This window comes from Mycena indigotica, assembly GCF_014461135.1.
Source record: "Mycena indigotica strain 171206Taipei chromosome Unknown Mind.scaff0002, whole genome shotgun sequence".
Lineage (NCBI taxonomy): Eukaryota > Fungi > Basidiomycota > Agaricomycetes > Agaricales > Mycenaceae > Mycena > Mycena indigotica.
In genome coordinates, this window is record NW_023503001.1 from 2,820,665 (window position 1) to 2,844,041 (window position 23,377).

At 51.6% G+C, this 23,377-nt stretch overlaps 10 protein-coding genes across 10 annotated transcripts; 7 read left to right on the plus strand and 3 right to left on the minus strand.

The window, feature by feature from the left end:
- Positions 1-1,641: 1,641 nt before the first annotated feature.
- Positions 1,642-3,663, plus strand: MIND_00207700 (ATP-dependent DNA helicase; the record flags this gene model as incomplete). Its single annotated transcript, XM_037358973.1, has 5 exons — positions 1,642-2,036; positions 2,089-2,527; positions 2,573-2,987; positions 3,035-3,091; positions 3,140-3,663. 5 exons carry the CDS (start codon positions 1,642-1,644, stop codon positions 3,661-3,663), a joined length of 1,830 nt encoding a protein of 609 aa, XP_037224068.1.
- A 1,136-nt stretch (positions 3,664-4,799) lies between these two features.
- On the plus strand, positions 4,800-6,102 carry MIND_00207800 (ATP-dependent DNA helicase; the record flags this gene model as incomplete). Its single annotated transcript, XM_037358974.1, has 5 exons — positions 4,800-4,903; positions 4,954-5,005; positions 5,052-5,247; positions 5,293-5,999; positions 6,046-6,102. 5 exons carry the CDS (start codon positions 4,800-4,802, stop codon positions 6,100-6,102), a joined length of 1,116 nt encoding a protein of 371 aa, XP_037224069.1.
- Positions 6,103-7,727: 1,625 nt separating this feature from the next.
- MIND_00207900 (MYND-type domain-containing protein) lies at positions 7,728-9,652 on the plus strand (the record flags this gene model as incomplete). The annotated part of the gene is made up of 5 exons (XM_037358975.1): positions 7,728-7,793; positions 7,847-9,022; positions 9,067-9,205; positions 9,251-9,502; positions 9,549-9,652. 5 exons carry the CDS (start codon positions 7,728-7,730, stop codon positions 9,650-9,652), a joined length of 1,737 nt encoding a protein of 578 aa, XP_037224070.1.
- Positions 9,653-10,347: 695 nt separating this feature from the next.
- MIND_00208000 (uncharacterized protein) lies at positions 10,348-11,194 on the minus strand (the record flags this gene model as incomplete). The annotated part of the gene is made up of 5 exons (XM_037358976.1): positions 11,026-11,194; positions 10,718-10,968; positions 10,573-10,668; positions 10,409-10,519; positions 10,348-10,359 (listed from the first exon to the last, which is right to left on the minus strand). The coding sequence occupies exons 1-5, from the start codon at positions 11,030-11,032 to the stop codon at positions 10,348-10,350; spliced, it is 477 nt and encodes a 158-aa protein (XP_037224071.1). The 5' UTR covers positions 11,033-11,194.
- Positions 11,118-12,202, plus strand: MIND_00208100 (Mitochondrial carrier; the record flags this gene model as incomplete). Its single annotated transcript, XM_037358977.1, has 3 exons — positions 11,118-11,194; positions 11,248-11,882; positions 12,000-12,202. The coding sequence occupies 3 exons, from the start codon at positions 11,118-11,120 to the stop codon at positions 12,200-12,202; spliced, it is 915 nt and encodes a 304-aa protein (XP_037224072.1).
- Positions 12,203-13,045: 843 nt separating this feature from the next.
- Positions 13,046-13,851, minus strand: MIND_00208200 (uncharacterized protein; the record flags this gene model as incomplete). Its single annotated transcript, XM_037358978.1, has 7 exons — positions 13,046-13,177; positions 13,235-13,304; positions 13,349-13,384; positions 13,441-13,502; positions 13,558-13,659; positions 13,711-13,786; positions 13,832-13,851. 7 exons carry the CDS (start codon positions 13,849-13,851, stop codon positions 13,046-13,048), a joined length of 498 nt encoding a protein of 165 aa, XP_037224073.1.
- MIND_00208300 (uncharacterized protein) lies at positions 13,049-13,695 on the plus strand (the record flags this gene model as incomplete). The annotated part of the gene is made up of 3 exons (XM_037358979.1): positions 13,049-13,197; positions 13,246-13,405; positions 13,453-13,695. 3 exons carry the CDS (start codon positions 13,049-13,051, stop codon positions 13,693-13,695), a joined length of 552 nt encoding a protein of 183 aa, XP_037224074.1.
- Positions 13,852-14,725: 874 nt separating the features above from the next.
- MIND_00208400 (Ferric-chelate reductase) lies at positions 14,726-17,044 on the minus strand (the record flags this gene model as incomplete). The annotated part of the gene is made up of 5 exons (XM_037358980.1): positions 14,726-15,610; positions 15,658-15,675; positions 15,726-16,452; positions 16,504-16,935; positions 16,986-17,044. 5 exons carry the CDS (start codon positions 17,042-17,044, stop codon positions 14,726-14,728), a joined length of 2,121 nt encoding a protein of 706 aa, XP_037224075.1.
- A 1,795-nt stretch (positions 17,045-18,839) lies between these two features.
- Positions 18,840-20,884, plus strand: MIND_00208500 (AB hydrolase-1 domain-containing protein; the record flags this gene model as incomplete). Its single annotated transcript, XM_037358981.1, has 8 exons — positions 18,840-18,917; positions 18,970-19,249; positions 19,299-19,578; positions 19,628-19,670; positions 19,727-19,771; positions 19,806-20,506; positions 20,561-20,621; positions 20,669-20,884. 8 exons carry the CDS (start codon positions 18,840-18,842, stop codon positions 20,882-20,884), a joined length of 1,704 nt encoding a protein of 567 aa, XP_037224076.1.
- A 265-nt stretch (positions 20,885-21,149) lies between these two features.
- MIND_00208600 (DJ-1 protein/PfpI family protein) lies at positions 21,150-21,926 on the plus strand (the record flags this gene model as incomplete). Its single annotated transcript, XM_037358982.1, has 1 exon — positions 21,150-21,926. One exon carries the CDS (start codon positions 21,150-21,152, stop codon positions 21,924-21,926), a length of 777 nt encoding a protein of 258 aa, XP_037224077.1.
- Between the last annotated feature and the right edge of the window lie 1,451 nt (positions 21,927-23,377).

Consider the following 23,377-nt stretch of genomic DNA (forward strand, 5'->3'; position numbering starts at 1 on the left):
ATGTCATATTGCCAATGCCCGTAGTTCCTGAATCGGCCCTCGCCACCAACACATTGCCCCTCCACCTGGGGGCCCAGGGTACCAGATTCGCGATCGTGTCGTTGAAATTGTGAATGGAATCGTCAATGGGCCACATACGGCGAGGCTGAGGGGCGCAATAGATAGTATAGGCGTAGGGCAGAATAGAACCGTTCCAGCGCTCGATAACCAGGGTAGTAGAGTCCAAATCGAGTGATGATGCGTTGCGACGACACCCCGGTGAAATCCAATGGGTAATATCGAGGTCGCTTGTACAGTATTCGGCTCCCGTACCAGGAAATAGCGGCACGGACACCTCGCACACTTCGTGTACCGCGGCCGTAAAGAGCATCGCACTGAAGTGCGTGGGGTGTGGAGAGGCAGGCAGAATATCGACGTCATGCGCCATAGCAGCGGCCAATGAACGATTAATGTGCTGGTGAACGATATCGCGGTTTTCCACGCTGTAGACGGGCAGCAATTCTGACTGGGGCATGGCAAGAAGTTCTCAGACACGTGATCAACACGCGTCACCCAAACTGGAAGACACTGCCAGCGAACTACGCTGTGAGTTAACCCGCACAGCCAGGTGCTTCAGATTATAAGATAAACTAACTGAACGATACATTCCCAGAAGTAAAAGTACCTAAACGATTCGCAAAGTCAATGCATGGTCCCGGATGTTATCGAGTTCCAGCAGCTGGCCATGGTCGAGTCCAGTTCCGTGGAGTTGACCCTGTCTTGCGGTGACTGCGTCTTTTGGACGGACCGGCTTGAAAACTGACGGCCGTATAAAGAACTCCTGCAACAGTCAATCAGAGAGAAACAAACTAGCGAAACAACTATCGACGCACACGGTCCGGCTCAGCGTAATAATCCCAAAGAAAAGTGTGCAGGGTGCATTCCACAGCAACCACGGTGGCCGCAGGGTACGGAAATCCTCGACCGGTGCGCGGTCCATGCAACGGGCGGTATTCATCGGCGGAACAATGCCAGTAGTGTCGACAATCTTCGCCCAACTGCAGCAAGATTTCCCCTCCCACTACCCAGTCGATGACGCTGGCGACCTCCGTTTCTTCAGCGACGCCTCACGCAATCTTGACACTCACCACATGAGAGTCGCGGTCTTCTTGTTCCACCAGATAGGATATAATATCCAGGGCCTTTATCTGGCGACGCCATAGTCGATCGAAAGCAGTAGCATCCCAACCGTGAGAGGTCCAGTCGGGTTTGCGCAAGCGCAAGTTCAGCCACTGCCCATTGCGCTCCTTCAAAATTGATTAGTGACTACTAGCCGCACGAGCACAACTTACCGGGCTACCCACCACCTCACCCATTAACACGAACCGAGTAGCGTCTTGGGGTCCAACGAGGAACGGTGCGGCACAAAAAGCGTTCGCGTTGAAGTTGGGATAACCCGCTTGGAAGCAATTCTCCTGGTAATCTGCTGCACCCACCCAGGCAGATCCGTGAACCAACAGGGCGGACAGACAATGTGCGGGTTCCATGGAGCAATCGGGCAGCAAGATGTTCGCAGGTGGTTTGACGGCAAGAGTCAGGCTCGTCAGTGCAGACATTGTGGAATGAGCGATCCCCGGTAACACAGTAACGGCCCCTTTCAGGATGGAGACACATCTAGCGCACCTAACGAAAGTGGAGTTGCTGACGCTCCTCCGAGACATCGTCGCGCCTATTCCCTCAAGAGCACAAAAGAATCGAGGGACCCTGATTGCGTACCTGGAGACTCACAGCGAACAAGACCAGCAAGCAATCATCGTAGCTGCTGGGAAGACGGCGACACGAAAGCGACCGGCTGCCCCAGTGGACCATCCCCCGAAGCGACAACGAACCAACATTGTGCAAGAGCGATTCCCGCAAGAGGTCGACATTGAATCGCCGCAAGAAGAGCGTATCGAAGCGGCTCAGGTGGCACAACCGAGGCGGCTTATATCTGCGAATGTTGGAGATGAGTTCATGCGCGTACCCGCTGCTACAGTAGTGGAAGATTGTATTTCGCGGTAAGTGCTGTATATATCCTACTTTACTGGACTACTACTGAAGAAACTCTAGCGTCATTGACAGAACTGGTAACGCCGCCCTCAAGAAGGCAGTATGTGTCTGCTGTGCCCGACGAGTGTTTGCCAGACAGACTACGTCGCTCGATATAACGGAAATCCCCAACAAAGTCGTGCTCCAACCCACACACCCACACCCTTCGCACAATCTATATGAAGGTTGTCTTATTCACCCCCAACCCGGTCCGGTCCAAAACATATGCGACAAGTGCTACGGAGAACTGCGTAAAGCTAAGAGACCGCAGCTCTCGCTTGCCAACAACATGTGGATTGGCAAGGTACCTGTCCAACTAGAGGTACTGAGTCTAGCTGAGCGTCTGCTAATTTCTTTGCATTTCCCGGCTTGTTATATCATTAAACTATATGCGAGAAGGATGGGTCGGAACTCTAGTGCAGACCACATGAACCACGGCTTGCGAGGGAACGTATCATCGGTTAGTCATAAGTCGTCCGCCGAATATTTTTAACGTGATACACAGTATAAACTCAACCAAGATCGGATCGCGGCTATGGTGTCCGGAACCATCATGCCACAACCACCGGAAATCCTGGCCGCAACCATCGGTATCACCTTTGTGGGAGGAAAGAATCGACCCCTTCCCGTTTACCCTAAGCAAGTCCAGGTCAATCGGTTCCGTGTTCACGACGCGTTGCTCTGGCTTAAGCAACACAATCCTCTATACGGGGCAATATCCATCTCTGAGGAAACCCTGGTCCAACTCCCGGAATCCGGGGTACCGGACGAGATTGCGAACAACGTGCGGTATTCCGAAAATATAGAGGCAGTAGATCGAGAGCATCAAAACTATGTGCGACACGATGATGATAGCGATGATGACATGGAGCAGATGGATGAGGGTCAAATATTCCAACAGGGTCCCAGTGGGCCAGCAGGTAAGTCGCATTATGCGCATAGTACATCACATTGAATCATTCGCAAGTGCCGCGTAACCATGTAACTCTTGAAGACTGCGAATCTTCAGGCGATGAGGATTTTGGTGGGCGATCTCGTCAAATTACCAGGCGGCAGTACTAATGTCGAGTAGATCCTGAAGTCATTCCACTGCAAACTAGTGGCGTTCTCGATACCACAGGCGATGAGATCCCAGACCACGAAATGTTCCAGCACGCCGCTACAAACGCAGCTGGTATCATCAGAGAACGAGAATTCTTTGTACGACGAAGCCGCGCATATGTCAACGAGTACGGGCGGGAAGATGGCCAAGGAAATCCCACCGATGGGGGAGTGGAAAATCCTAACCACTTGCTCGGGGCGTTTCCGACACTCTTCCCCTATGGGATGGGAGGCTTGGAAGTAGATCGTGAAACGAAGGTGCCATACGAAAGCCATATTAGATGGGCTCTCCAGTACGACGATGGGCGATTTCGAAAGGACATATACTTTATGTTCCAGGCGTTCGGCGTCATACAGAAGCGGCAAATATGTCGCGCCGCGAGCATACACATCAAACGGAGCTCATTCTTTACCCATAAGCTTTCGTTCTTACTCATGACTCCGGCCGACCTCATGAAAGAGCTAGTGAGGAGGAGGGCAAGAATCAGAAGATAAGTAACCCCGTGGTTCGCTCCTTGCGGAAGCAACTTACCTCGGTCCGGGCTAAAGTGGATGGCACAGACGAGAGCAGAGTTGCCATCCGAGCTCAAATTTGGGGGTTAACAATCAAATTCAATCCGCCTACGATATGGGTTACTTTCAACCCGTCGGATATCGGCGACCCAATCGCACAAGTTCTTGCTGGGCAGGAGATCGACCTGGACAACTTCCTGTCTACGGACGGACCGAGCCGAGATCACCGGGAACGCATCATCGCCGACGACCCATTCGCGTCTGCGGAATTCTTCCATCTCCTGGTCAATACTGTGCTCGAAGAGCTGTTTGGCATAAAAATCCTTACTCAAGGGGGCATTCAGAGACGCGAGGGAATTGTTGGTGTCGTCAACGCCTATGTAGCAACGGTCGAGTCGCAAGCGAGGGGATCTCTGCACCTACATGCATTATTTTGGTTATCTGGGGCTCCGACTGCAGAGAAGATGAAAGACGCGCTTCTATCCGAAAGTTTCCGAACAAGGGTCAAAATCTTCATAGAACATACCATTAAAGCGCATCTCAGCGACGACGATCGCGCAATGATGGGAACGCCGAGAACATACGGTATAGCGTATTCGAGACCAGAAGACCCTCGAAAGCCACACTACGAACGTCGCATGCAGGAAGCCGAGCGCAAAATCGTGCGAGCAGTTCAAACGCATGGAGACTGCACGGTCAAGACATGCCTGAAGCAGCGTAAGGGCATGTTGGTTTGCAAACGGCGTGCGCCTTGGCCCGAAGCGGCGGACAGCTGGGTTGACGAAAACGGCAATTGGGGGCCCAAACGATCTTACGGCCGTCTTAACGGGTGGAACCCGCCTTTACTTCAAGTTGGTCGGTGCAATCAAGATATGAAGCTCATCACAAACGGAGCAGAAACACGCGACATCGCATTCTACATCACCCTTTATATAGCGAAGAAGCAAATACAAGCTTTCAACGCATCGGCACTGCTCGCCAAGGGGCTAGAATTACATCAAAAGTTGTCCGCTCGACAACAAAAGGCGAAGGACGAGAATAAACTTCTGCTACAGCGATGTGCGAACACACTGACGCGGCAACAAGAACTCAGTGGACCAGAGGTCGTCAGCTACCTAATGAATTGGGGAGACCGCTACATATCCCACCAATTTGTTAAGATATACTGGGACGAAGTTACGTGGGCAATCAGGACTGCCTATCCGGGTATTGCGATGGCGAGGTATTCGAACAAGTTTATATAGAACTGAAGATCAGCTTAACACCTTGTAGGATGACGGCGGAAGACGTACATCACGAAATGACCGAGGGTGATGAAATTACGGTTAGTGCCAACGACCATTGGAGCATAATCTGATGAAGAACTGTAGGAGCCTCCTGCGAGAGTCCGATATGTAGACGGTAAACTCGAAATAAAGGACCAGATGAAAGAGTATGCGGACAGAGGGACGGAGCTAGACGAGATGAACTTGTACGACTATTTCACGCTGACATATCACACGAAGGACGGCATCGACAACGAGGAAGACGATGCGCCAGACGACGGTGACGAAGATGTCCATCCACGTGAGTTACTATTAACTGCAATGCGTCATATCTCAAACTATTCAGAACCCAAGAGGCGTGGCCGCCGCCGAAACCGCAGGGTGGCGTATTTGGAGAGATCCGAACGCAAGGGCTGTCGCGTGTTTCGTGGAAACAACATGGAAACAGTGCTACACTTTATAGGCAAATGGTTCCCTAGCAGAAAAGACGGGAACTCAGCATATTATGCTGCGCAGGTTCTAGCACTTCTCAAGCCCTGGAGGACGTTGCGGGACCTACAGTCGATATGGCCTACGATGGAGGCTGCATTGCAAAGTTTTCTAATCGGAGCTTGCGACGAAACACATCGCATCATTGAAAATATCGAGTACTTCCATCAATGCAGCGACAGTGCACGAGCCAGACGCGATCAGGAAAGCACACAGCCTGGATCGGGAGGATACTACCGCGCGGAAGGAGACGGGTCGGAGGGAATGAGTGGTGCCAACCCTGAAGAAGAAATCGCTTTCACGGAAGAGGACGTAGAACGGGCTAGAGCTGCTCGGTATGCCGCACGAGAAGTGGTCTACGGTCAACGAGCGTTACTCATAGCGCGGGAGCGTGGTATTTTCCGAGAGCTGCCAACAGATACGGGGGAGCGGATGGGTGTTGCACAGGCCACGCGACGGGAAACGGAAATGTTTGAACAATGGGGCCGGGAAGTGGCGGCTATGACGCGACAAAACAGAGGGCAAGTCGAAAGACCTCTGGAGCTCAATCCCGACATCGGCGACGTATCTGTACCCCGGAGGGCGGACGAAGCTCCCGATGTTATCCCAGTTCCTCGAGAGGAGATGCCAGCTACGGAAGCGTTGGCGGCGGTCGTGTCCTCACTAAACCGGGAACAAAGACGCGCATACGACAATAATAGAAGATCATTTAGCTCGCACCATTGCGGGAGCCAACCCGAAACAATTGCTGATGATCATATGCGGGGAGGGTGGAACTGGTAAAACGGTGCTCATCAATGCCGTTTCCCAACTGTTCGACTGTTACCATAAGTCGGAATGGCTGGCCAAGACAGCCACTACCGGGCGTAGCCGCAAGCCTGTCGCGCGGCCAGACCACACACAATTGGGCAGCAATACCGGTTGGTAACCCCACGGGCACTTCGGAAAAGACGTTGGAAAAGAGGCGACGCAATATACTTCCCGCCAAGTATGTTACAGTGGACGAATACTCAATGCTGACATCAAAAATGTTGCTGAAGCTATCGAATATACTCTGGCAAACCGAGTCGTTGGCTGGGAACACCTCCGTCGATAAAGACTTTGGAGGGAAGAATATGATACTCCTGGGCGATCCACATCAATTCCCGCCAGTAAATGCAAGCAGTCACGCGTTGTATTGCGAAGCACACGACGATAACACGGATGGAGGATTTGGGGTGCAGTTATATCGCCGATTCGACACGGTGGTGATGTTGACCGAACAAATGCGCATGCGTGATCCATTATGGATGAGTATACTACGACGACTCCGAACCGGAAGTTGCACTGCTGAAGACATTCAAGTCGTGAGATCGTTGATGGTTGACGACCCTCGGAACAGAGATATGGATTGGAGCGCTGATCCCTGGCGGGATGCGATGTTAGTGACGCCTCGACATGGTGCGAGAGTGGCTTGGAATGAAGCAGCAGTAGAGCGACACGCGTCGGAGACGAAACGCAAGACTTACATCGCGAGAGCGGAGGACTATGCTTATGTAGCCAACAGGCCACCCAATCTCCGTGAACGGGTTATCATCGCAAGCCTCACTAATAAGCAGTCCGGCCGGTTGGATGAAGAGGTGCAGATTGTTGTAGGGATGCGAGCGATGGTCATGTTCAATATCGCAACAGAGGCGGACCTCGCCAACGGAACACGGGGCACCATTGTAGATATCCGACTCGACATGCGAGAACCGATGCCGCTCGTAGAGGACGGCAATGGTCGGGTGATTTTGAAATACCCGCCAGTGGTAGTGTTCTTCAAACCTGAAAGCAGCTCATTCGGCAGATTCAGGGATCTCGAGGAAGGTGTACTGCCGATTGTACCTTCGACAGCGACGTTCACGGTCAAGGGTAAACCACGACCCGATACCAAAATCCGGCGCCGCCAGTATGCGATGACACCTGGGTACGCATTTACCGACTATAAATCTCAAGGCCAGACATTGGAATATGTTATTATTGACCTGCAAAGCCCACCTAGTGGTAAGCTAACGCCTTTCAGCGCGTACGTAGCGCTTTCGAGGAGTAGGGGCAGGGACAACATCCGTATATTGCGAGGATTCGACACGGATTTATTCACGACGCATCCTTCTGCGATGCTCAAAATTGAGGATGTTCGACTCGCCCGATTACATACCGAAACAGAGAAGAATTGGGAAGCTCGTCAAAAGAACCGCCGGTAGTAACATTTGTATTTGTATTTAGGAGTAAGAGACATTCTTAAGGGTTGCACAGGCCATACAGGAGGGTATGTCTAACATTCGACTCCCATCTGAAGTCCAATCTGCGCTGCGGGGGTCGAGCCAGTCCGTTAAAGTAAGCTGTTGAATGGTAGATGAGGAGCACGAGTTGGCTAATATCGTATTTAGAGGGCCGCTTCCCGCGCTCTAGCAAAAGAATCAACATGGGAGGATGCACAGGAGCTGTACGGGAGGGTGAAGTTTACCGAGTTGTCTTGGACACGCCTGCTACCGCTCACGCTCAGGTTGCTAGATGAAGCAAGGCTCCCTGCAGAGAACAAGTCAGAGGAACAGATCAAGGCTTGCACGGAAATAGCTTGGTGGATTGTATCCGCATTGGCAAACATGGACTTGACAGTGGTTTCGACGCCGTGGCAGGGAACGATATGGCCGAAACTTTTCCCTTGGCTAGTGATGCTCTCCGATACCAACGCAGAGGCAATAATGGGAACGGAAGCTACGGAGGCGTCTATCGCTTGCCTCGCCGCAATGTGTCATTTCGCGGTCACGGATGCGGCCAGCGCTTCAGCAATCGCAACGCCCGGCTGTCTGCGGTTAATCGTTGCGAGCTGGAAAAGATGCTGTTTACCCAAGAATCGGGAGAAGCAAATAACCGGCTATGCACTCGGAACTGTGTATCATTTGCTTATGAAGGCAGACACTGCCCCGACCAGCGAAATTATCGAGGCTTGCGGACTAAGAGCGAATGATATCGCGCAGATGACGAGTCACACGTTAGAGACAGCGCGCAGGAACTGGGGCGGAAACATCGTACCCTTCTTCATCCTAGCGACGACGACATTCTGGATTGCATGTGACAGGTCGCTCGACTCAATCGACCTGAGACGAGCGTGGGTCAAACGAGGGACGTTGTCGGAGACATGTCGAGTGCTGGACCACATCGTGAACTCGAATTACAACTCGCAAGTTGGGTTAGCGTTGGTCAAACTGATTCATCGAATGACTTGGAAAACGGGTGCGGGTGCATGGGCCATCGCTATTGAGGGAGGCATTATTGAAAGCACCGCCATGTTGTTGGACCGGAGTAACGACAGAGAGCGTAAGAAGACTCTCGAGCTAGCGCGGGCAATATTGTTCGGCGGGGTAGGGATGGTACTGTGGGACACGAGAGTGGTTGATGCGTTGAGGAACAGAATGACTTCTTTCAGGAAGGCGACAATGCTTCCGGTTTTCGCTGTCACAGAATCTACTTGCCAATGGCAGGCGTTGTGGGAAGAGTTCGCGGGTCGCACGGTCCGTTACCATTTGTTGATGGGCGAGGAGCGGCGAAGGATGTGTGCAAAGGTAAAAATCATATCAACGAGCTTCAAACATCTAACGCAGTCAAGTGCGGTATCATAGTGGAAGGCAGTGGACTGAAACGGTGTGGGGGATGTATATGCACCTACTATTGCGACAAGGCGTGTCAACGCAATGATTGGAAACGACACAAAGAAGAGTGCGCGGCAAGAGCACAAAACAGAGCATGTGAGTACATTCGTTTTGAATGGAGCCACGACTGATTATTTACAGACGCTCAGGACATGGGTCTGAACTCCGAATCAAGGGAATTCATTCGACGTGTCATGGCATTTGATCTTCGTGCGATACCAGACAAAGTTAGGTCAGATGTCATACGACAAGCGCGAGGAGAGGATGTGGTACTGGTCCACGACTACCGGAGCAGCATTATCATAATCGACGTAGCCGACACCGACTCGTGTATGAGGGAGGGCCTCTTTGAAAGTGCAGGGGGGCAGACCCGCAAATGCGGAAGTACAGCAGGTCGGTGACCGGGTGGGACTGGACATAGTTAAGCTGCCGACACCAGAGGGCGATTGCGTGTGGATGGTCCCCAGATATAGCACACAAGAGATGAATCTCAACTGGTGGAGGACATTGGACGACGAGAAGGTCGAGACAATTTTTCATTAGAATGATGGATATTGTTTGGTACTATTTGGAAAAATCACATCTGATGGGAATTATGACCGAGTGGGACCTTGCAAAGCAAGGTGAAGCAAGGTAATATTGTCGGCGCAAATCGCAAGAATACGGTCAAGCTGCCATGGCTTTGGATCAACACTCAAGCGGAGATGTTGTATTGGTGTTTGACTATCGGCAGGTCGCGCCCTGGCGCCCTGCATTGAAGTGTTGGTAGCGGACCGGTCTAAACCCTTGTTCGGGCTACAGTCTGGGTTTGTTCATGATTCGGATTTCCTCGCTCGGAAAGCTGGTGTGGCGCTAGATTTTGTCGTGATTCCAACGCAATTCGGAGAGTTCTACTGGGGGTTGCTGCGGTACAACTCTGTGCAGATGGATCGCGCTTGGTGGGCATCCGTAGATGAGGCTAAGTGGGCTACGGTTTTTTACTGAAGTTTGTCCTGTTTATAATAATACAAGTACTCGTGTTTGCCATTTATTGGCCTTATACTCAAGTGAAATAGTGGCTAAAACAATTGAATGATATGTGGAGCGGAAGACCAATAGAAAGAAAGAAATCCTCAGGCCAACAGATTTTTCAAGACGGTCGAAATTTCGACGCAGCAAGTGTAATTCTGCATCCAATACACATCCATGTCGCTATCGAATGGTCCGCACGGTCTACGGCCCCTCCTCATCTGTCGCCTTTATTCTTTCTTCTGTGACCCAATCAGCTGAGGCAAGAATTGCGAAAGCATAACCACACACCGGAGGGCCAAACAGGGAGCTGAAACCGAGACTTCCGAGGTCGACATGGAAGCCCGCGCCCTCGTCTGGGTGGTCACTCAAGACTTGACGCGGCGCAGGGGACGATGGTTTCTAAACAAGAGTTCACAACCAACAAGAATCACGTCAACGAGAGCGATAAGTACCGAGCCAAACAAGGAGCTGAAGCCGAGACTCCCGAGGTCGACGTGGAAGCCCGCGCCGTCCTCTGGGTGGTCGCTCAAAACTTGTCGAGGATTTTTCTGGGGGCGGATGTCAAAGACTGCTGGTACAGCAAGAAGCACGACTCACCGATCCAAAGAGCGAGCTAAAGCCGAGACTGCCAAGGTCTACGTGGAAGCCTGCACCTTCATCGGGGTGGTCGCTGAGGGGGGCCGCGGGCACAGTGTCGCGGGCGAAAATGGGGTGGGCGGTCACCGAGGCGGAGAGTGAAGCAAGGATGGCGAAAAGAAAAGTCTTGGGCTGCATCACGTCGAATGAAAGAGGAGAGACTGGAAGGAAAAGGCTCGCACTGCGAGATGGAAGACGAAGGCAACGACCAGCTTGATGTCAATGATTGGTCAGCCGCTTGTTGGTTGTATCATTGTCAACACCCGAACCGATCATCGAAGAATTTTGAGTAGCTCCTCGTCGGACTCCCCGTCTCGAGAACGAAGAGATAGCGGCAGCAACAAATACAAGCTTGACGTTGATGCCATCGGACGCTGCAACAGGAAAACTCTCCGGCTTTCCTCGCCAAAAATGGTGGACACATTCTGTCGCTGGCACGTAAGTTGCCTCATTTAAATCCTCGATGTTAGTCCTGATTCACCATCCTACAGAGTTGCAGGGCTGGTTTCTATCGCGCTGACTGCTCCATTCGACGTAGTGAAAACTCGATTCCAGTCCTCCATGGTTCAGCGACATCCCATCTCAGCTTCCTTCCCGGGCATGTGGTCATATCATATCCTCCAAACTACCAACGTCATGCATGATATTTACCACGTCGAGGGCTGGCGTGGCCTCGGACCAAGTCTCTCGGGTGTCGTCCCTTCGATGGCACTTAAATTTTATGTCTACGGCAATTCGAAACGTCTCGGAGCGCATGCACTAGACTGCGGAGAGGATTCGTCTTTGGTCCACGCGCTGGCTGCTGTTGCAGCATCCATAACCGTTTCGACGGTGATGAACCCAATCTTTCTCATCAAGACAAGGCTGCAGCTCGACGTTCGGACACAAGCGACTGGCGATACGGCTCGACGATACGCAGACAGTCTCAACTGTGTCCGTAAAATTCTCCAACGAGAGGGCGTTCTTGGTCTGTACCAAGGCCTGGGCGCAAGCTATCTAGGCGCGGTCGAGACAGTGCTCCATCTGGCTCTCTACGAACAGCTGAAGAAGTTATTTCGCCCAACGGCGATTGGGCCCAATGCGCAGAACGATGGAACCTGGGGCCATGCAGTTAAAACCTGGGTTGGTACGAGCGGGGCTGCGGGATCTGCAAAGCTAGCAGCGGTTCTAGTAGCATACCCTCATGAGTCATGAGGTCCGACCTGCGCTTCTACCCATCGTCTCCTGACTAATGTTACCGCAGGTGCTGAGGACGAGGCTACGACAAGCCCCTTCAGCGAATGGGACCCGCAAATACGTCGGCCTTGTGCAGTGTTTCCGGTTGGTAAGGGCAGAGGAGGGCTTAGCGGGGCTGTATGGTGGCATAACACCGTATCTGATGCGCTCCGTTCCGTGTACGAGTACGTGCTGAGCCTTCTCAATTATGATATCACTGACTCGCAGTAATATACATCTATCTATAATCCACTCCAATTTGTTGCAATTGTATGTAAGTATCATACATTCTTGCACATATTCTTATCCTACTGTCTTCACCATACTCCGTAGAGGACACTTTCCCTCCCTAATAGTTTCTAGCCCAAAACACTTTGTCAACAGCAATACTTATTGATGTTCTAAACTCGAACTTGAACCTTTTAGTCGAACTTGCCAGTGGATCGCGAATTTCCAGGCAATACTAGCTCTTCTGAATCTGTAACCGCGCCGAGCCATGCACTTAGCATTCAACCAATCGCAATCAAGCGCAACGCGCAAACGGCTCACCAATCAGAATCCGTTGAATAAAGAAGACGGAGACTCTGTCACACTGCACCGCTTGTCGATGACCTGTCCCCTGCCACCACCTGCCACCCTCTCCCCAACCTCCCCCGAGTCGTCGCCACCGCTCAAGTTTAGTATACCCTGGATCTCATTCTAGTGCCAGCATCTCAAGACTCATCTCTGCCACGACGACCTCGATGGGTATAGCATTCACCTCCGAGTCCAGCTACGTATACAAACTTGAGTATAAGGCCAATAAATGGCAAACACGAGTACTTGTATTATTATAAACAGGACAAACTTCAGTAAAAAACCGTAGCCCACTTAGCCTCATCTACGGATGCCCACCAAGCGCGATCCATCTGCACAGAGTTGTACCGCAGCAACCCCCAGTAGAACTCTCCGAATTGCGTTGGAATCACGACAAAATCTAGCGCCACACCAGCTTTCCGAGCGAGGAAATCCGAATCATGAACAAACCCAGACTGTAGCCCGAACAAGGGTTTAGACCGGTCCGCTACCAACACTTCAATGCAGGGCGCCAGGGCGCGACCTGCCGATAGTCAAACACCAATACAACATCTCCGCTTGAGTGTTGATCCAAAGCCATGGCAGCTTGACCGTATTCTTGCGATTTGCGCCGACAATATCGTAACGTACCTGCAAATGGACGACAAGCAGTGAGTCATCAATCAGCATACAAAAACATAGACTCACGCACAGTCCAGACTGGTCATTAGGGACCCCACCGCGTTCAAAAAGAAAGATGTCATTGAAGTAGGCTTCACTCTGCAGACCTATCGGACCTTCTCGCCTGAGTTAGGTCCTCACTACAAATGTGAAGTGGTGTTGCGAAGCTTGGTAAACCTTGACGGGACATTTTCCAAAGTGAAATTGAATTTTTTTCGAGACAGACGACTCACCACTGCTGGTAGCAAGTCGCAGCAGCTAAACGAGCCGCATTGAAGCGCAAAGTCCACGAAGTCTCAAGCGCAAAAGCTGAGGAAAAACGCTGGAAGCGGATGCGAAGAAACGCTAACCCGATAGCTGCGCGTTTTACTGGTAAAGGGAAGGGGAAGGAGTTGGCCGTCGACAGCGAGTCTGACGAAGGGCAACCAGCGACGAGAATGAAGCTTGAAGGGCTGCATTTGATTCAGAATGTACAGAAAACTGATTGATATTCTTATACTTACAATACCCAATGTCGTTGAATTGTGCGCAGCACGGATAGATTGAAGGAAAGGTGAAGAGAAGGAACGGCGAGTAAAGCTGAAATGCAGGAAAGAAAGATTCGAAGTGACGTGGGACGGTTACATAATCTGCTGAGGTAACATCCTTGGACAGCAATACGACTAAGTCGGAAAACCCTTCAATTTCGAGTCACAAAAAAAGCTGTAGGGTTAGGGTTGAGACTACAAATTTCATTACAAAAATAGAATCTCTCAAGGGGAAAGATCGAGGTCGTGAAACGCGGACGACAGATATTGATAGACGATTACATAAGTACTCGTAACCTGAGCCAGGAAGGAGGAGTGGAGTTGCTCACGCGGAGAGGAAAGTGTCATTGTTGACTCACACATTCCAGGCTTGACCACAACCGAAGCATTTCTGTCTGTTGGTGCCACTAGCCTGAGGGCGTGGAAGCGCCCGATGTATTGCCCCGACAGGAACTACTCTCTCAATTTCCTCTTCCATTCACGAAGCGCAACTCAAACCCAAGGCTAATGGTTGATAACAAACTCTCCATGAGTCCATCATCAGGTCGCTCATTGCAGATTCCGCACCTCAGGTTTCTACTTCCTTGGAGGATCGGTAAGAGAGCGATCAACATCATGACGATTGGACCAAATGCCCGTCCGACTCTTCTTCGACTGCATCGACTTAGACGCGACGAAGGGAGAATTTAAGCTTGAGGATCGTCGGAGTCGCGGCCACCGTGACCGCCTTAGCCCAAACAATTTTGCCGCTGGTGAGCTGCCTGAGTGAAGCAAGACCTCCGGTCCTCCACGAAACAATCCGAATTCATTGACAAGCTAGTCAAGAATGGTCTGATAATGCATACTAGTACTCGAATGAGAACACACAGTTCTGAGAGTCGCATCGCAGGGCGAAGATCATAATACCTGAAGTCTTCCATTCAATATATGTACAGTCTATCGTGAGGACATTACATAATGGCTATATATGTGAAATCATCGTCAAGGTCAATCACCAACCCAACGCTTCTTCGAAAAACGCTATCTTGTCCCCATCTGCGAGACTGCCAATGGACCGCACGACCTCATACCGAACGGCATCATTCAAACCCGCCGGTCCACATACAAAGAAAGCAATCCTGCCATCCGCAGCAGCCTGAATTTCCGCGAAAACATACTCGGCAACAACAGGCCGCCCGTCCGTGATGCCCTTGGAAGCGATTTCATCATCCGAGTCCGATTCTTGCGACTGCTCAGCAGACGAATGGAACAGCTGTAGTTCTACAGTGCTTTCCAGATTGGCTAGGCGGAGATGTCGCTGAATCTCTCGGAGAAAGCCAAGTTGGCGGGCAATGAAAAGCAGGACAAGGCGTTTGGTCGAGCCCGGATCGGCAGCATGAGCGTGGACATACGATAGCGTAGGGCCAACACCGACACCGCCGGCGACGAGGATGACTGTCTCATAGGAGTTGAGAGGGCGAGCTTGGCCATAAGGTCCCTCAAGAAGACAAGTTAGCCGTGTCGGTTTGGAGTTCTGGCGAACGATTGCCGCAAGATTTCCCGTCTCCCCCTTCTCTGCCAGCATATACATTGTCAATTCGGACTTCGACTTCCCTCCTTCCTCGTCAGAACCGGTTTTCGTCCAACCAGCGATCGAAATGGGGTGGTTTTGCCAAAACATGATGCCGATCGTAGGGAAGTAGAGGAAGAAGTAGTGTCCTGCTCCAGCCGTGTAAACTAGTGGAGTTGGTACGGTAAGTCGGAGAATGGTGCCATTGGTGTCGGGTACAGCTTCCACGGTGATATTACGCGCGTCTCCTGAGCTCAAGACGTACATCCGCACAAGACGGATGAATCGGTCAATCGACCAGATGGTGACTGGAGCCCAAATCCAGTTCTGCGAAGCCATCAGCGGAAACTATCGTGTTACAAAGCGAGACGAACGCGGTAATGGTAATGATGCTGGAAATATGGTAAGTGGAGTATCGGTCGACAGTGTTGACTGAACTTACGCCATAGAGAAAGATGATGTGTAGCTGGGTTCCCACAATGGCAAACACAGCCATAAGGATATGCATGACGAAAAAGCACTCGTAGAACCGTTCGCGAATCGGCCGCAAAGAGAAGACACAAATGACAAAAAGGGCCACCATGCCCACACAACCCCAGATAAACCACAAGCCAGTCAAATACGCCTTTGACCATTCACCTCGTCGAGCATAGAGGTTCGTGTACGTAACGGTGTGGAGCAGGGAGTACAAAGTTGCGAGGCGTCCGAACCAACGATGGAGAACTTGGAATGTGTCATACGCCCACCCAGTCAGCCAAAGGAAGGGGTTATTTCTGGCGGCGGCGAGCCAGACGAGCACGAAAGCAGTCAACGCAAGGTCTCCCGCGGCGAGACCGACGTTATTGAGCAGTTCATTCGTGCGATTAGCGTATATGCTGTTGGGCTGCACACTTCGATGTTGAACCGCGTTGAGAATCAGACCAACGGCCAGGCAGAGGACGACGAAAATGCTCAGGAGACGAGTGGGTGCGGTAAACAGGCCACCGAGATATGGAACTTGATGGCGGCGACTGAACAACGCCGCATAGCGCACATGTTTTTTGATGGCCGAAAATAATTGATTGGAGCGCCACGAGTCTGGGTTGTAAGGCACTTTCGATAATCGAGCGACACGACGCCAAATCGATATGATAACCAGAGCGCCAACAAAACCGGCAATATATCCCCACCTAAATCAAATCGAAATCAGCAAAATCATCTTGCAGGAATTGGACACAGACCCTTGTCTGACGCGAATGATGTCGTTCTCATTATACGCCCGATACGACTCGTAATAGAGGTTCCATTGCTCGTCGCCCACGCGATACGTCGCATTCAGCACAGTGAGATTGGTCGGTAGAACCGGCGGCGCAGAAGCGGGAAGAACGGCCGTGTATTCGGGAAAAGCGGCTATCTCGGGATAGTTTTGGCGCAACTCCCATTGGATAAAGTCCCAGTACCATTCCACCTTGTTCCTGCCGCCCATCGGCTCGCACCGCTCATGAAGACACCACGCTTCCGATGTAAGATAAGGCATATCTTGCGCCTGGCAGACTGCATTACCGCCGCCATGACCGTGCGTCGACATTGAGGTCATAGACTCTGCAGTGCAGTTGAGGGTGTATGATCCGGGGAAGAATCGCTCGCAAAGTAGACCACAGACCCATTCCCACCTGTAGAATCAACTCAATATGAGCACGCAAAATGTGCAAATTCCACAAACCTTGCGTGGATGGCGACTGGGTACAGAGAGACGACGAGAGCGAGCTGGAGAGCCACCATCGTGGTCTTTACAGACTGCGAAGCGCGGTAAAAATATGTATTATACCAAACCGGAATCTAAGCATGGCAAGAGAAAATCTCCTGATCATGACAGCCGATCGGGCCTGGTTTTATCTTTCCACTCTCAGCACTCTGCAAGTTTGCAATTTAGATGTGTCCCGAAACCAAACTGGAAGAGTCGATGCCACAGAACGCGAGCAAGGGCACTTTGGGAGAGGTAGAGAAACGGCGGACCAAACACAGCGTCAGCCTGATTGTCTCGGGCTAAGCAACAGGTCGAAAACGCAATCGATTCTGAGCGGCAGTATCCAACTTGGATTTGAAATATCGACCAAGCAAGAGGATCCGGGTACCATTGTCTTGGGCGATGTGCAATTGGGTCGCATGGGCGCGGGGCTCGTTGTAAGCTCGGGAAGATTACAAGGCGTGAAACTGAATCGTTGCGGCAAAACGGTTATGGCGACGGGGAAACAGGTGGTTGCGCGACGTCGGACATCAATGGGAAGGAGCATGTGAGGGGGAGGAAGATGACAAGGTGAACGAGCTAGTGACGAGCCGGGTTGGTTCAGTCGACGACGAAGCCGGAGAAGACTTGAGCTGATTCGAACGTCTATTTCAACCCGTATGAGTGTTATACAGAGAGTGAGAGGTATAACAGCGCACCTAACCCAAGTGTAGATGGAGCATATTTGTTTGGTGCGACGCAAAGCATCAAGGGAATGGTGTCGGGGCTTGTAGCATATTGAAGAGTTGCAAATGTTGCGTAGAAGGAGGAGCGTCTGCGGGATATACAAGAGGGACACAAAATCAGCAAGGAGTTTGGGGAGGAAAAGGATTTGAGGGAAGAAACGCACGTCATGAGGGTTGCATGAAAGCCCTTTATATGTGCGGACATTTGATTGATGGCTTGGGACCATGAGCGATTTGCGCGTTGCGCTTGAATGCTATTGGACGATCAATGATTCTGACATCTCGTACCAGTCCTACCTTTGCTACTGCCAACGACATTCACAGCTCTGCTTGCTGTTGTCCGTCCTCGCACTTGACATGCAGTCTGGCTTTCTTCTCAACTCCAATGTGGTCACGGCAAAAACAGTTATGGCCGCCTTACCATCGCCAACTTGCAGAACTGCGGTGGGTGTTGGTGTTTGAAATCGACAAAATGAAACTGAGCCTGCTTAGCTAGCTTCACTGCGTTTTCTATAATGCTCGAAGTCATGGTCGAATACCCGGAATTCAGAAGGGCTTGACCAGTCCTACAGGCTTGCTTTGCGTCCTTCGTCCTAAATCACGCAGGATACAGGAATTTCTATGGAGGTACGAATCCCACTTTGACCTCCTCATATCGATCAATAATCTTGAACAATTGTGTACAGACAAATTTTCCAAACAATGTACAACTAAACCACTCGCGCGCACCGCGTAGACGAATTCTCAAGGTTCTTGATCTCATTCAGACCTCGAGGCGTCGCACATCCAACACATTCAGAATCGCGCTGGCTCATCTTCAAGCTCAAGTTCATTTACTCCCAATATCAGCGCACGACATACCCATCTCGGCACATGAATGAGAAGGCAATGAAACATCAAGAGGAGAGGAGCTTCTAGCAGGACTCTATTCATAGTTCAAGGCGACGAACAACTTGTTTCGCTCATGATTTCCGGCGCCGCCGCCCCGTGGGTATATCCTGTCCTGTCCCCAAGTCGGATGTCACCTGATCAAAGATGTCTACAGTGAATTGAACAGCGTCGCGTATAAAAGTGCTGCTCAAGATCGCCTACAAGCTGGACGAACATGTTCAAGCTATTCTTCACCCTCGTTACGCTGTCCAACGTGCTCGTATGGGCTCAAACCACATTCGATTGGAACTCGGTAAGTCCAAGTCAATTCTCGGTCTTTTATAGGCTCAGTTCGCCGTCAACAGTTAGCTCCAAGCCCGACACTCAACTGGACCCCTTGCTACTCCGGCTTACAATGCGCGCTATTCCAAGTTCCTATCGACTACACTTTTCGCGACAAGCGTAACATTTCAATCGCTGTTGCCCGGTATCGAGCCACCGTTCCGGCCAAGGAATACCGCGGTCCGATTTTCTTCAATCCAGGAGGGCCAGCTAACAGCGGGGTGGAGAGCATCGTCTCTTCTGGTGCCGCTTTCGCTGAATTCTTGGGGGCACATTTTGATATCGTTGGGTTTGACATTCGAGGTACTTCCTTCTGGTGGTTCTTTTTTAGCTCAACTGATCCGGTCTGAAGGTATTGCAAACTCGAGACCCTCAATTTCACTCTTCGATACGCCAGCCGAACGCGCCTCATACCTCCCCGACGACCTCAGTATCCGCATGCGTCCACTAGATGCTTCCGACGACACGCTTACTGCGCTGTGGGCGCGAATGCAGCTGTTGGGTCAGAGGGCCCAAGCATATGACAAACCTCAGGATTACCTGAAATATTTTACCACGGATTATATTGCAACAGACATGCTGCGCTTGACCGATGCGTTCGGCTTTCCCAAATTGAAGTATTGGGGTGTTTCGTACGTTTCTTGCCCCCAAATTACAGCCTCCTCTGAACAATGTGGTCAGATATGGATCGATATTGGGACAAACTTTCGCCACTCTGTTTCCGGTAGGACTCTTCCTTGTTCATTTTTGCTGCTGTTAACGCTTGATTCCCGGTGGCAGGATAAAGTTGAGAGGCTTGTAGTTGACGGCAAGTTCGCTTCTTGGGTATATCGGTGTCGTTTTGAATGACATCCGATAGGCAATCTGGACGGCGAGGCGTGGTTTGGAGGTTTGCTCCGTGTTTCTTCTTCTGCGAGACCCATGGATGACAATTTTTTGTCCAGCAAACCTCACTGGGTCAATGACCGACACCGACCACGTGCTCCAGACGTTTTTCGACGATTGTTTCAAAGCTGGTCCTTCCGAATGTGCATACTATGACTCCTCTCCTGCCAAAATTGCAGCGAATTTGAAAGCTCTCGAAGAGAGACTTCGTCGCCAACCGATATCCGTGCTCACACCCACATCGCATGGCGTTGTCGACTACAGCTTTCTCCGGGTTTTAACGTTCGCTAATCTTTTAGGCCCTAGTGACTGGCCTAATTTTGCCCGACTGCTTGCGCAAATATCTGCGGGGAACGGGACAGAGGCATACACTCAAAAGCAAGTGCCGACGTTCCAGTGCTCGCAGAAGGATGTTTACACGCTCTTCCAAGCAACAATCGGCATGGCTTGTAGTGACATGCGGCCCGTCCATGACACCATTCCCGAACTCGATGCATTCCGCAAAAACGAAGCAAAGCTGTCAGGCTACGGGAATGTTTGGGCCAACTGGCGGGTGTGGTGCAGCGGGTGGAAGATTCATCGAGAGGGCAAATTCACCGGCCCGGTGGGTGCCAAAACAAGCTTCCCACTTCTCATCATCGGCAATACTTTTGACCCGTCAACTCCTCATATGTGGTATGCCTACACTGGCCTCGCATAATACCTTGACTGACTCAAAATAAAAATCAGGTCTCAGAAAGTATCGACACAGTTCCCTGGTTCGGTGCTCCTGACTAACGACGGTTTCGGTGTAAGTGTTACCTGACATCGTTCGCACTCGCGCTGATTCTAATGCAGCACACTTCTCTCATCGCGCCGTCAACATGCACTCACAAGGCTTTGGGAGCATACTTCCAAAACGGAACACTGCCTGCTAAAGGAACTATATGTCCTGTCGACTTTGAGTTGTTCCCTGGTATCAAATCAAAACAGAGGAGGTCTGAGGAGGATGCAAGGCTGCTCCGTGCAATTAGTACCATCCGGAAGGCCGTCCCAGACCATGTATGGTGGTAGTTGGAGCGGATCGTTTCCTCATTCATGATTTACCAACTCCAATTGTCCGAGTGAAAGGTCGCCTGATATAACCTGAATCCACGGCGGCGCCCGTCTCGTGAGCTTCTGCGCCACGGGGCGGAACTGTCGAGGCCATGAGTTCTTCTCGTCGGGAACTCGTAGTCAGCTTGGCATGAGAATTGACTTGCCGACTTACAACGAACTTGAACGAAGAAGGATATGAGTAGTATAAGTACTGCGTGCTGCCGTCCGTCCAAGATGTGTAATGTTGCTTTCTACTTTCTTGCCCTTTCTAGCTGCCTTCAGTGGGGCCTTGGCCGCCAACGCGCCAACGACATGTCGTCCCGCATCCTTTATTCCTGACGCTGATGACAACACGGTCCCACGTCGGTTCGGCTTCTTGCTCTACCGCGCCACCGACCCGCTTGATTTCCTCGGGCCCTCCGAGGTCCTGTTCACCCTCGGCCGCTTCGCTCACGTGGACCTCTTCTACATCGCCGAGACGCTCGACCTCGTGTCCACCGAGCTCGTCCCGCCCGCGACCAACCCGTACAACTCCACCGTCTGGACAACCATCGCGCCGACCCACACCTACGACAACCCGCCGCCCGGGCTCGACGTCCTCGTGATCCCCGGTGGCCCCGGCGCGCGCGCGCCGACCCCGGCGACGCTCGACTTTGTCCGCAAAACCTATCCAAATCTGGACTACTTCATGACCGTCTGCACCGGCGCGATGATCGCCGCTCGGGCCGGTGTCCTCGAGGGAAAGAACGCGACCACCAATCGCGCGGCGTGGCTGGCGGTGAAGGCCACCGGTCCAAATACCAACTGGATTGGCGATGAACGCTGGGTCGTCGATGGGAATATCTGGACCTCGTCGGGAGTCGCTGCCGGGATTGACGCCATGGTCGCCTTCATCGCGTGTTTCTGGGGCGAAACCCTCACTAACAAGACCCTGTTGGCAATGGAATACTTCAGGCATCCAGATCCCACAAACGATCCCTTCGCAGTCTGGCCAAATGGCACGTACAAATACATTTGATATTTTTTGTCCAAGTCCTAGTAGTTTGCCATTTTGCACCATTCAACACCTATCAATTGTGATCTGACTATTCTACCAATTCCCGGTACGCGAAGGCAGCAGTATGAACCGAGTCCATTCCCATTCCGTAGACCACCATTTGAGGAATACCTGCGTAACATGACAGAGCTGGAATTGCAGCCGCCCCAGAAACGTGCCCTAACAGCATTAGCGGTTACCCGTTAGTGGCTGCCCCTGGATCTTGACGGCCCATTGCCCAGGGGGGGTTTTTCTGAGCTTTTAGTGCTGCTCTCCCTCATGATACACGCTAGGTCACTCGCGGGATGGGGAACGAGAATGGTCGTCCAATCGTAGCCAGGTCGTGAGGAAGAAGTATTTGCCTTGATTCATATCAGAGCGAAATACGGAAGGCTTGAGAGACCGCACCAATTAAAGTCTGAACGAGTGGTCTCGACACCAGCAGACGTTGGGTCCCCGTGCGAAGATAGAATTGCGGAACAAGCTCGAGTGGCAAGCAACCCAATACGACGAACTCGACGCGGGGACTATGGAAGAAGGACGGAATCAGCACGATATCCCTGACCGTGAAAAAGACAACAAAATACGGAAAGAAAAACAAAGAATTTGGAAGTTCTGGGTGAAAGGCGAAGAGACAGTGTCACAAAAGTCGGATGGATAGGAAAATCCAGGTGTCGGAGGTCTCAGAGGCCAAGAACAACAAGATACTGACACGGAGCGCAAGACGTTCGCGGTTTCGGAACCGCACGATGCCTAGAAAATCATCAACAGAACATGAACACGTCCGAGTCGAGTGTCCTCTTAGTAGTTCGCTCGGAAATGAGGTCGGCCATTTCAGTGTGCAGAGACGGCAAAAAAGCGAAACACACCTGGGTCAAACATCCTTCCATGCTCCCAAGTCGGCTCCACCATCGCATCCGCAGTCTGTGTTTGAGATGTGTCCTTAAAAGCGTGCCAAAAAAACAGGTCGCAAACCATGGCCCCAACAAGTTCAAGTGATTTTACCTCCCCAAGGCAGAGACTTTCAAGACGTCGACGACGCCGACTTGGTATGTCCGTATGGAAGAGGACAAGATAGCGGACGTGGTGCAAGCAGACGGGAATCCAGCTGTGTTCGCCATTAGACGCTGATGACTGGGTCCCGTCTGCCCGAATCCCTCCGAGAGATAAGCTCTGGCCGGCAACCAGAAGGGGAGAGCCCGCAGGCGGTCGACATCGGAAGGTTTGCGGTCCTGTCGGGCATCTTTGCTTGTGAGGAACCAGCAGGCTAACGGAAAGTCGGCCGTCGTGGTGGGTAATGGGTCATGGGTAGTGGGCAGGAGCAGGAGCAGAGGGAATGGAAATCGGAAGCGTGGTCGAGGAGCACCTTTGTTGTCCGCATATCATGTATAGTAGAGTAGAGGAAGACGTCCCCCTTGTCGTTGGGCTCTGGG